The following is a 9,852-nucleotide window of genomic DNA, read 5'->3' as shown; positions in this document are numbered from 1 at the left end:
ACCTTTTCCTTTTTAAGTCCCTCTCTAATTATGCCTGGAATAGCAAGGGATATGGCAAAGTGTAAGAGAAGAACTACTTCTGTTTGGTCTCCAGAGGGCGATGTTGCACAAACTAGAATTACAGTTAAAGAACAGCAACTGCTCCTTTAGCTCCTCCTTCACAGAGCTGGCTAAGGTGTTCACCTGGAGCTCTCTGAAGACAATTACAAACGGAGAGTGTTTAGAAGTCAGAAAACATCCAGATTTGTCAAGAAAGAGACTCTTCCAAACACCTCTGGAACGTGCTTAGGCAAGATTCTAGAACACCGACAATACCCATTCTTCCTTGAGAGTGCTGTTTCCTGCTCAGGAAAGATCTTCAAAAAAGTATCCCACAGCTTCTTCACTGCTCAGTCATGAGCTTGATTCCCATATCAGTGCTTATGACACTTTTTGCCCTGAGTGAGTAAAATTCTATTCCATCTTCTTGTTCCCTCGAAGTATGGTATTGGAACTGGACTCTGAATAGAGACACCTTCTCTTAATAGGTAAGTCTGTCCTGGTCTCACTGACACAGCATTGATGTTTCAGGAGGAACGGGAGCCCAGTCGGTGACCCAGCCTGACGGCCACATCACTGTCTCTGAAGGAGCCCGTCTGGAGCTGAGGTGCACCTACTCATCTTCTGTTTCATTCTATCTCTTCTGGTATGTGCAGTACCACAATCAAGGACTCCAGCTTCTCCTGAAGTACATATCTGGAAACAGCCTTGTCTCAGGTATCAAAGGTTTTGAGTCTGAATTTAGGAAGAGTGAGAAGTCCTTCCACCTGAGGAAAACATCAGCCCATTGGAAAGACTCAGCCAAGTACTTCTGTGCTCTGTGTGACACAGTGCCTGGGATGGGAGAGGGAGCTAAACACAAACTTCTGGTAAATGTGAGGCTTTCAGTGACTCAAGAGATCAACCTGGGGCATTTTCAGTAAGATCTCATGTTCTATAAAAACAAATAGGACAGAAGGAACTCAACCGCTTATCTCTTGTGCAGACATGGTCTTAATCTTCAGAGTCATGATTCAGGAGGAAAGACAACTCATGAGGAAAATACAATGTCTCCAACAGACTGGAGACTGGAACTTGCTCAGAGAATCACTTCAAATGGGACAGTGGCAGAGTCTGCTTTTGTGTGGGGATTGCCACATGACCTGAGATCAGACATAGGAGAGTACTGTGACAGTTTACGCTGATTGCTTTAATCCATTAGCCTCAGTCTAACTGAGGAGCTTTTCTTTAGGTCTAGATAAGCCCATCTGTGTGTGTGTGAATATTTGAAAAACTGAATGAGGAGATGGTTAACAAGAGTTAGAGGAAAGGCCACCCTGGTGGCACAGTGGTTAAGAATCCACCTGCCAATGCAGGGGACATGGGTTCGAGCCCTGGTGTGGGAAGATCCCACATGCCGTGGACCAACTAAGCTCGTACACCACAACTACTGAGCCTGTGCTCTAGAGCCTGTGAGCCACAATTACTGAGCCCATGTGCCACAGCTACGGAAACCCGCGTGCCTGGAGCCCGTGCTCTGCAACAAGAGAAGCCACCACAATGAGAACCCCACGTACTGCAACGAAGAGTAGCCCCCGCTTGCCGCAACTAGAGAAAGCCCGCATGCAGCAACGAAGACCCAGTGCAGCCAAAAAAAAAAAAAAAAAAGTTAGAGGAAGGGACTGAGGAAAATGTGATAAAATAAAAATCACTAAGCATACAGGGAGAATATTTACCGAATGTTCCTGTCATTTACTTGGCTCTTCCATTTTAACATAATCTCACAAAGATGGAGCTCACATCTTCCTAAATTGGTCACTGGATCAGGATGAGGAGGGCCTGGGCTATGATAATTCGACAGAGATGATTACTGGAACAGGGTTAAAAGTAGGAATACGTTAGGGCCAAGTGGGGCTGTGGAGGGTCCAGTAGAAAAAAATCTATATTATCTGTTTCCTTTTCCCCTAAATTTTAGAAATAAAAATTCTTTTTTTAAAAAAAATTTATTTTATTTATTTATTTTTGGCTGTGTTGAGTCTTCGTTGCTGCGTGCGGGTTTCTCTACTTGCGGCGAGTGGGGGCTACTCCTCATTGTGGTGTGCGGGCTTCAGTAGTTGTGGCATGTGGGCTCAGTAGTTGTGGCTCTCGGGCTCTAGAGCACAGGCTCAGTAGTTGTGGTGCACGGGCTTAGTTGTCCTGCGGCATGTGGGATCTTCCCGGACCAGGGCTCAAACCTGTGTCGCCTGCATTGGCAGGCGGATTCTCAACCACTGTGCCACCAGGGAAGTCCTATAACTAAAAATTCTTAAAATGACCTTCTATTCCACTGACTTAGAAATTACTCTAATACCCCTGATGAAATTTTGTATCCTTTATCTCCTCGGAAGGAAAAGACAAAGAAAAGAGGGAAATAAGGAATAAAAGTAAAGAGAGGAGAAAAAGGGAGGTGTAAGGAAAGACTGGAAGGGAAAAAGAGAAACATTTCATCTGAACTAAAAAACATGGTCCTCCCCTTGTGTTCACAGAGTAGAATCAGCCATGTGGTCTGCAGGATGTCAGGGGAAACAGTTGGATGGGAGAAGAGAGGAGGTGGGAATGTGACCAAGGTGGATATCCTGTACATGTTCAGTTTCTTTTTCTACCAGTCTAAGTCTTATTGTAGACCTCTACTGTGTTCAGGTATAAATATAAATCTAAAGTTTTAGATTTACAAAACTATTCTAATTTCTTTCATTTGTATTCACTTTTCTAAGAAAAGGGATGAACAAAATGTGACGTACCATGAAACAGTATTCCTCTGTTAGACATTCCACATAAATAAATTATCAAATTCTCTGTCAAACTACATGTCTTAATTCTCATCTAGAAAGCAGGCTCATCTTCCAGGATGTACTGAAACCAGGCCTCTATTTCCCTCTGAGTTGTCTTTTCACTTTTCACCCTCCATTCAAATGTTCACTGTTTCCTACCTAAAACAGTTCTGAAAAAAACAAAAACAAAAACACTGGGAAGGTTGGATATTTCCCTTGACTGCTCCCCTCACTCCCACCAGCCTGGGTTCCCCCACCCCCAACACATCCACACACCTGAGAGAACTTACACACTCAGCCTGGGCTGGGCCGTCTCTGGTGGAGTTTCCTGTTAAGAAGTGAAATGACAAAACTCAAGTGTGTGATTGGTTCTCAGTGATTCTGGTGGAACATATTAACAGTAAGAACAAAATTTCTCTGGACCCAAGACTCTCCACCCTCCAGAACAGGGATGAAGGCACCCCAGTAACTGGGCAAGGAGTCATGAAAAGACACTGGGGAGCCCTGCAGAGGCTTCTGTGGGTCCAGGTTTGCTGTGAGTTGGGGTCATCCCAGAGGGGGGACTGGGGAGCGTTGCACAGCTGACAGAGGGAGGGAGGGAAGGAGAGCTGACCCAGAGCTCCTAGATGGTCCTACATCCTCATGGGTGTTTCTTCAGATATTTTACAGGTCTAGAAACTGCATCAGCGATTCCCCAGTGACATCATATGTGTTTGTTTTTGTCTTTCCAACAGGGGTGAGAGGGATGAAAGCGGAGCAGAGCCCTTCAGCCCTGAGCCTCCAGGAAGGAACCAGCTCTATCTGAGGTGCAATTTTTCTACCACAATGAACTATGTGCAGTGGTCCTGACTGAATCCTGGGGGCAGCCTCATCCATCTGTGTTTCATAGCTTCAGGGATGAAGCAGAATGGAAGGTTAATTTCCAAAATGAATTCTAAAGAGCTGTATAGTACCTTACACATCACAGCCTCTCAACTGGAAGACTCAGCCACCTACCATGCAGTGGAGGCACAGGGCTCCCAGGTGATCTACCGCCTGTAATCAAACTGCAGCTGGGCTGCAGCCCCCCGCCCCGCCCCCATGGTACTACACCATGCAAGTAGCCTTTGCACCTCTTTGGGTTTCCAGATTCATAATTCAGAACTCTTTACCTCCTAAAATTAGACCCTTTAGGCCTGTCATTTCACTTGGTTTTTTTGTTTGTTCATTTTGCTCTTTTTCTTCCCAGAAATCCCTTTGCAGATATAAAGCTCCAATATGGAACCATTGTTGTAACTGATAAAGATGCCAATATTCAATGTCCTGTTAAAACAATCCAATGCTCCTGGCAGATAAGATATAAATTACGTGTAAATTGCTCTGATGGAAAATGCTTGGAAAAATATACGGTGGTCAACAAATAGAAAGAGACGACTCAGTTTTTCGCTTAACTGCACGTGTCTCTCCTTTCAAGGGGAAAAGGGAACAGAGTGTGCGTAATGTTTTTAAAGTTAGTATTCCGCTTTTTCACTCCTGGAAATAACAAATATAATAAAAATAATTTTAGATGTGAAGACAAGGCAGACACTGGAGCGATGTGTCTGCAAGGCAAGGAGAACCAAACACTGATGGCAGATGCTAGAAGCTAAGAGAAGGGCATGGAACAGATTCTCCCCTAGAGCTCTCAGAGAGAGCATGGCCCTATCCACACCTTGAGGTCGGACTTCCAGCATCCAGACAGTGAAATAATACATTTCTGTTATTTAAAACCAAAAAAAAAAAATTTATTGAGGGTCAGACACTCTATCTAGCTTATTACACGTATTATTTATTTCAGTACTGATAATACTCTGTAAATAAGTACTTTCTCTTATTTATGCATGAATAAAGTGAGGATTGCAGAGCATAAATGACTTGCCTGGGCTTATGTTATTACTAAATTAGTGAAGCTAGTGTGACATGAGAACTTATACTCTGCACTACCTGATATAGGAGACACTTTAGAACCACAAAATCTAAATTATTTCTATTGTTTAATTTGTACATGTGTTTACATACATCACTGGCAAAAATATCCATTTTTGATCATTTCTAAATAGCACTTTGTATGGAAAAGCTCGTGGAAATTTTTATTCTGTTCCTTTAAACTCCACTGTTCATCTTGCATTTTGAATGAATCTATAACCCATGACTTTGAAACATCATTCACGGTTTGGGAAAAAGAGCAGAAAGTTTCCAGGACTACCCGAAAAGAAACCCTTATATTCTGTAGCCAAAGACTTCAGACAACCAAGCCTGAAGTTTAAATTGGCACAAGGAACAATCACAATGCAAATCGAATTCCAACCTGCACTGTCTTTTGTGTTAATGAAAGGACAGTGCTAGGAAGGACTGGGACCCTGAAAATTAAGATGAAGACACATGAGCAGGCTCCAGGGACCTGGGAGCAGGACCACCTTTCTGGACCTGTGAGCTATGCAGTTGCTCAAGCCTCAGTCTCAGAAGGAACCCTGCCCTCGGTTTCATGCTCTGCTATGGCTATCTTGAAATTCTTAATAATTTCCTCTGTGTACTTGTGTTTTGTAAGTGAAGTCCCAAAAATGGATGGAACATGTGCGTGAGTAGAGGAGACACATGGGGCAGCAGGACACAGGACAGGAGCACATGAAGGCTCAAGGTCATGGTCACAGCAGGCAGTGTGTGAGCTGTGCAGCTAGTGGGGCCACCTGCTGTGCATGTGCATGCTTTGGACTATCTGGCACACTGCCATGGAGCAAAGGGGTGCAGTAAACTTTTTCTGTAAATTATTAGAAAATGAATGTGTAGCCATGGCATTTCAATATAGCAGTTTGGCAGTTTCCTACACAACTTAACATACACTTACTGATCTTGGAGAGACAGCAGTGAGGGGTCCTGAAGAGAGGTCTTAGTTCCCTGCCCAGGAACTGAACCTGGGTAGCCTGGGTGAAAACCCAGGAATCCTAACCACTAGACCACCAGGGGCTAGAGGCTAGAAGCAAAGCTCCCCTTGCTCTTGCCCCCATTTGAAAGCAAGAATGTTTCAAGGAGGCAAAAACTGTAAAGACAGGTACAAAGTGTATTATTAGAGATACAGCCAAGTGTATGGGAGAGCACACAGAGAAACAGTTGGTTTATTTAACACTGAAGCAAGGCAGAAATATGCACCCAGAGAGAAAGGGTATGGGTGTCCTCTCTAATGAGGAGGAGCACAGTAAAGAGGTGATTTAAATCGCTTATATAGGACAGTCCTTCCAGGTCTTTGTTTACATTTGGCCAATTATCTTGTTTCTTTTTTCACACCTGACCAGTCCTAGGACTCTCCCCAACATGCCTGAGCAACTTTTTGCTAAGATGGATTCCACTGCAGAGGCCTGTGGGTGTACGTCCACACTTATTATGGGGTGGTGTCCCCTCCCTTTTTGACCCCCCCCCCTTTGACCCCCAAGGAGCCTTCCTGCGCATGTGCAGACAGGGAAGTTTTCCTTGACCTCAGGAGTGGTCGCCTTACCTCTTTACTTCAGCAGAGCTCAGCTGCCACTAGCTTTGTCCTTGGAATGTCTGGGTGAGAACAAAGCTTCAGTTTTCCTCCAATTGACAAGCACCAGCTGTCCAGCCTGTGAGCCCATCTATCTTCTATCTCATTACCACATGATCCAGCAATGGCATGCCTGAATATTTACCCAAAGAAGTTGAAACTTATGTCCACATGAAAACTTGCACATGGGAGTTTATAGCGGCTTTATTCATCATTACGAAAACTTGGAAGCAACCAAGATGTCCCTCAACAGGTGGATGGATAAATAGATGGTGGTACATCCAAACAATGGAATATTATTCAGTGCTAAAAAGAAATGGGCTATCAAGCCATGAAAAGATAGGGGAAACTTCAATGCTGTAAGTGAAAGAAGCCAATGTGAAAAGGCTACATACTGTATGATTCCAACTATATGACATTCTGGAAAAGGCAAAACTATAGAGAGAGTAAAAAGACCAGTGATTGCCAAGGGTTGAGGGGAGTGGGAGGGATGAATGGGTAGAGCGGAGAGGATCTTTAGGGCAGTGAAACCACTCTCTGTGATACCATAATGATGGACACATGTCATTATACATTTGTGTAAACCCACGGAATGTACAACACAAGAGTGAACCCTGGTAAACTATAGACTTTGGGAGACTATGAAGTGTTAATATAGGTTCATCAGTTGTAAGAAGTAGACCAGTCTCTTGTGGAAGTTGATAAGAGGAGAAGCTATGCAAGTGTGGGGTAGGGATGTGTATTGGAAACCTCTGTATCTTCTTCTTAATTTTTCTGTGAACCAAAAATGGCTGAAAAAGTAGTCTTAAAAGTTAAATTCAGATACATGAAACTGATTTGTAGGAAGAGTTAAAGCATTTTAGAAAAATGGTTCCACTAGAAACATTACCTAATGAATATTCCCCCTGCTTTTTGAATAGAAGTTTCCAAATGTTCATTTTGCTCTGGATCTGAAAAATTGTATAGCTCGCCCTGGCTGGGAACTTGGACCCCCATCTAAACTTGCAAGGAGAAAGCCTGAAGCCAGAAAGCAGTCTGGCTGCTTTAGAAAGTGCTTCTTGTTTTACCTGTTAGTGAGCTCATCCACTTCTTCCAGGTCCTCCAGCTGGGGAGATTTTCCCCCCTTTTATCCCACAAGATGAGATAAGACTTATGAAATAAGTCTCCAAAAGAACATCTTGCTTACCAATGGCTCAGCCACTAGGGCCCTTTGACCTCACCGTCTGTGATGATCTTTACATCCAGTGAACCAAGTCCCATTTTATGCCATTTTACTATGGATTTAGACTCCCCTTGACCTTATAGGAGAAATGAAACCACAGATAGGGATTCACTCCAAGGACCTTGCCTCTGCTTCATAAGAGGCCCCAGGGTTAATTAGTGGCAAGGTCAGCACCCCAAGATTGCACGAGGATGTGAAAATCCTGTTGGGGATTCCACCATGCAGGGGATTTCTCCCCACTGTCACATCACTCTACTCTGTACATAAGCAGGTCTCAACAGAGATTTGTTCTGTTAAATAGTAAAAGGACTTAGAGCTAGATGAGCCCTTAGACACGCTTTAGTCCAACCTCATTTTACAAAACAGAAACTAAATCCAAGATGACAGAATGAAAAATCAGGTAATTAAAAATTAGATTAAATGAGCTGGGAGTAGAAAGAAACTGGATTTCCTCACTTCCTCCTTGGTGTTCTTTTCCCTATCTCCTTCCTCCAGACCCTTATTGCTGAGCAAAGAGAAACTGTCTAATGCAAGCTGCGCCACTTAGATCTCTGCAGTTCAGTAATTGCATTTTAGGATACATATTGACTGTTGGTACTGTCAGTTCTCTGAAAATAGCAAGGTCCCACTAAAAACCAGCTTAGAGGAGCACAGTCTGAGATAACAGACATTTGAAACGTCAAATGATCTTCTCTCTCTTACTCTGATCTTTGGCTTACACGTTCCTGGTAGAGTTTTCTTCCATAACAGGCAAATGAGAATGGTATATTGGCTGAACAGGAAGTTTTATATTTTCTTTATTTAAGAGAGTGAATCATGGTGCTTTTATAACTTCAAAGCTGTATATCAGGCCCATCATTGAATAAAGAGCAACAGCATCTACCTCTTTCCAACTTATTAACAATGACTCAGTCCTGTGCAGAGATAAAAATACTGACCTCTACATTCTTACTGTGCATTTAGTGTTCAATCTAAGGCATGGTTTGTTTGATCTTTGCTGCTTTCATGCATCTGAGTCCCTCAAAGGCACAGGGTATGAGAAGAACATTTAATCAGAGTTCAGTAGTTAGAGATGTGACCACCAGATGGTGGTGCACCTCTGCTGATGTAGAACACATGGAGGGTTCATTTTTGTGGATTCTGAATGAATAGGCTTAGGGCAGAAGCAGAGCCTTTTTCTTATTGGCTGGGTAGACAATGTGAGAAACCACTATGATGGTTAGAAAAAAAAGGGCTCTGTTGGTAATAGAAGCAGCTCTCCTGGTTGGAGATTGCAGGTCCACAATCGATCCTAAATGGGAAGAACGATGAAGACACCCACTGGGGCTTTAATCATGTTCTTGTGGCTGCAGCTGGACTGTGAGTGGAGGGTTTAAGGGAAACAGTGTATTAGTGGATATTCTTTAGAAGCCAAGACTGGCTTTATTCAGGTTTCTTCTAGTTATTATAGAGAAGGAAAAGTAAATTCTGGAGCTTAGTAATCTGGCAACCCTTTCTCCTTTCTTTCTGCATAGGTGTCAGCCTTGGAGAGAAGATGGAGCAGAGTCCTTCTACCCTGACTGTCCAGGAGGGAAACAGCTCTGTTATCACCTGTACTTATACAGACACTGCTTTAGACTACTTCCTTTGGTATAAGAAAGAACCTGGAAAAGGTCCCCAGCTCCTTCTAGACATTCGTTCAAATATGAACAAAAAAGAACGCCAAAGATGGAATGTTTTATTGGATGACAAGGCCAAACGTCTCTCCCTGCACATCTCAGACACCCAGCCTGGAGACTCAGCTGTCTACTTCTGTGCAGCAAGTACACAGTGCTTCCCAGGCACCTGCTACCTGTACTCAGAGCTGCGACTGGGGCAGCCTCCTTCCTTTGGCACAGACTTTCATGTATAGTATTTGTCATATTGTTTGTCTGCAAGTGGAAACTAATGTATTAGACATGAAATGCATAGAATAAGAAGATTAGGTTCAAAATGACCCAGAAAGTGTTATACATTTTTGTGGATAACTGTTGCTTACGGAATTCTTGAAGGGAGTTAGTAATATTTTATTTCAAAATTGTAAGATTGATGTTACATTGCTATTCAGACTCTTCTTCTATAAATAACTCCCTGGTATCAATATCACAATCCTTACTGTGAATAGATTTTTAAATATTGTGTTTTGAAAACAGCATTTGTTATTTTTCTGATTACACAATGTTACATGCCAGTTATAGGAAATGTGTGATATTCAATAATATGGTATTGACAATTCTGTAATCACATAA

General features: G+C 42.9%; 1 gene segment (V, D, J or C); it reads left to right on the top strand.

Annotated features, from left to right (window-relative positions):
• Nucleotides 1-8,892: 8,892 nt before the first annotated feature.
• LOC132488100 (T cell receptor alpha variable 13-1-like) lies at nt 8,893-9,476 on the top strand. The segment is given in 2 exon segments: nt 8,893-8,944; nt 9,100-9,476. Coding segments are annotated over 2 exon segments (429 nt in total).
• The last annotated feature ends 376 nt before the right edge of the window (nt 9,477-9,852 follow it).

The sequence above is a fragment of the Mesoplodon densirostris genome, chromosome 4 (assembly GCF_025265405.1).
Source record: "Mesoplodon densirostris isolate mMesDen1 chromosome 4, mMesDen1 primary haplotype, whole genome shotgun sequence".
Taxonomy (NCBI): domain Eukaryota; kingdom Metazoa; phylum Chordata; class Mammalia; order Artiodactyla; family Ziphiidae; genus Mesoplodon; species Mesoplodon densirostris.
Note: the sequence above shows the minus strand (reverse complement) of the source record. Positions and strands in the feature narration are given on the sequence as shown.